The sequence below is a fragment of the Anarrhichthys ocellatus genome, unplaced genomic scaffold (assembly GCF_004355925.1).
Source record: "Anarrhichthys ocellatus isolate YVR2014 unplaced genomic scaffold, GSC_Weel_1.0 scaffold1851, whole genome shotgun sequence".
In the NCBI taxonomy this organism is placed as follows: domain Eukaryota; kingdom Metazoa; phylum Chordata; class Actinopteri; order Perciformes; family Anarhichadidae; genus Anarrhichthys; species Anarrhichthys ocellatus.
In genome coordinates this window covers 8,967-9,548 of record NW_022281825.1, presented here as the reverse complement: position 1 = coordinate 9,548, position 582 = coordinate 8,967, and the positions used below count along the sequence as shown (strand labels likewise).

At 41.2% G+C, this 582-nt stretch overlaps 1 protein-coding gene across 1 annotated transcript in view; it reads right to left on the bottom strand.

Annotated features, from left to right (window-relative positions):
- Nucleotides 1-6: 6 nt before the first annotated feature.
- Nucleotides 7-582, bottom strand: part of LOC116377919 (serine palmitoyltransferase 1) — a gene marked incomplete at its 5' end in the record, with an annotated part of 5,872 nt that continues 5,296 nt past the window's right edge. Inside the window, one exon of the mRNA XM_031839682.1 lies at nt 7-347. Coding sequence (XP_031695542.1) covers nt 195-347 — 153 coding nt within the window. The remainder of the gene's footprint in view (nt 348-582) is intronic.

Genomic DNA, 582 nt, shown 5'->3' with positions numbered 1-582 from the left:
TTTTGTTTATTAGAAAAGTTTATTCAATTAAATCCATTATTTATAGTAATATAATTCTTACAATACATCCTTAATGGAATGTGGAACAATGAATTTGATCAGCACACCAGAGGAGGGCAGGTAGCTGTAGGTGTGACAACTATAGCATCAAAAAAACACAAAGTTAGAAATAAAAAACAAACCCAACAAGCCTTTTACTGCCACACAGCATGTCTCTGTGTACAGCTGAGTGTACTCACATCTACCCCAAAGTGCTCGGTGACTCCTCGGCCGTGTTCTCCCAACACTCCAAAAGACATGCTCTCCTCCAGAAAGATCCGCACCTTGTACTTGTACTTCAGCTTCACCTGGAGGTTTCCACAACACAACTGATGAGCAATAGAGCAGAGGCATGTAGGAATACAACAGTGATCACGCCATATTAGATACATATTCCATGTTTAGAGTAATGCAGCAGCAGTTCAGGCATCCACACTCTGGGATCTGTAGTTTGTGTTGTTTATCTTTTGTCTTGAACGCTCACTGTTGAAAGGGTGACTTTTAGACCTCTGTCAGGCTGACACATACTGTCTCCTTACCTGC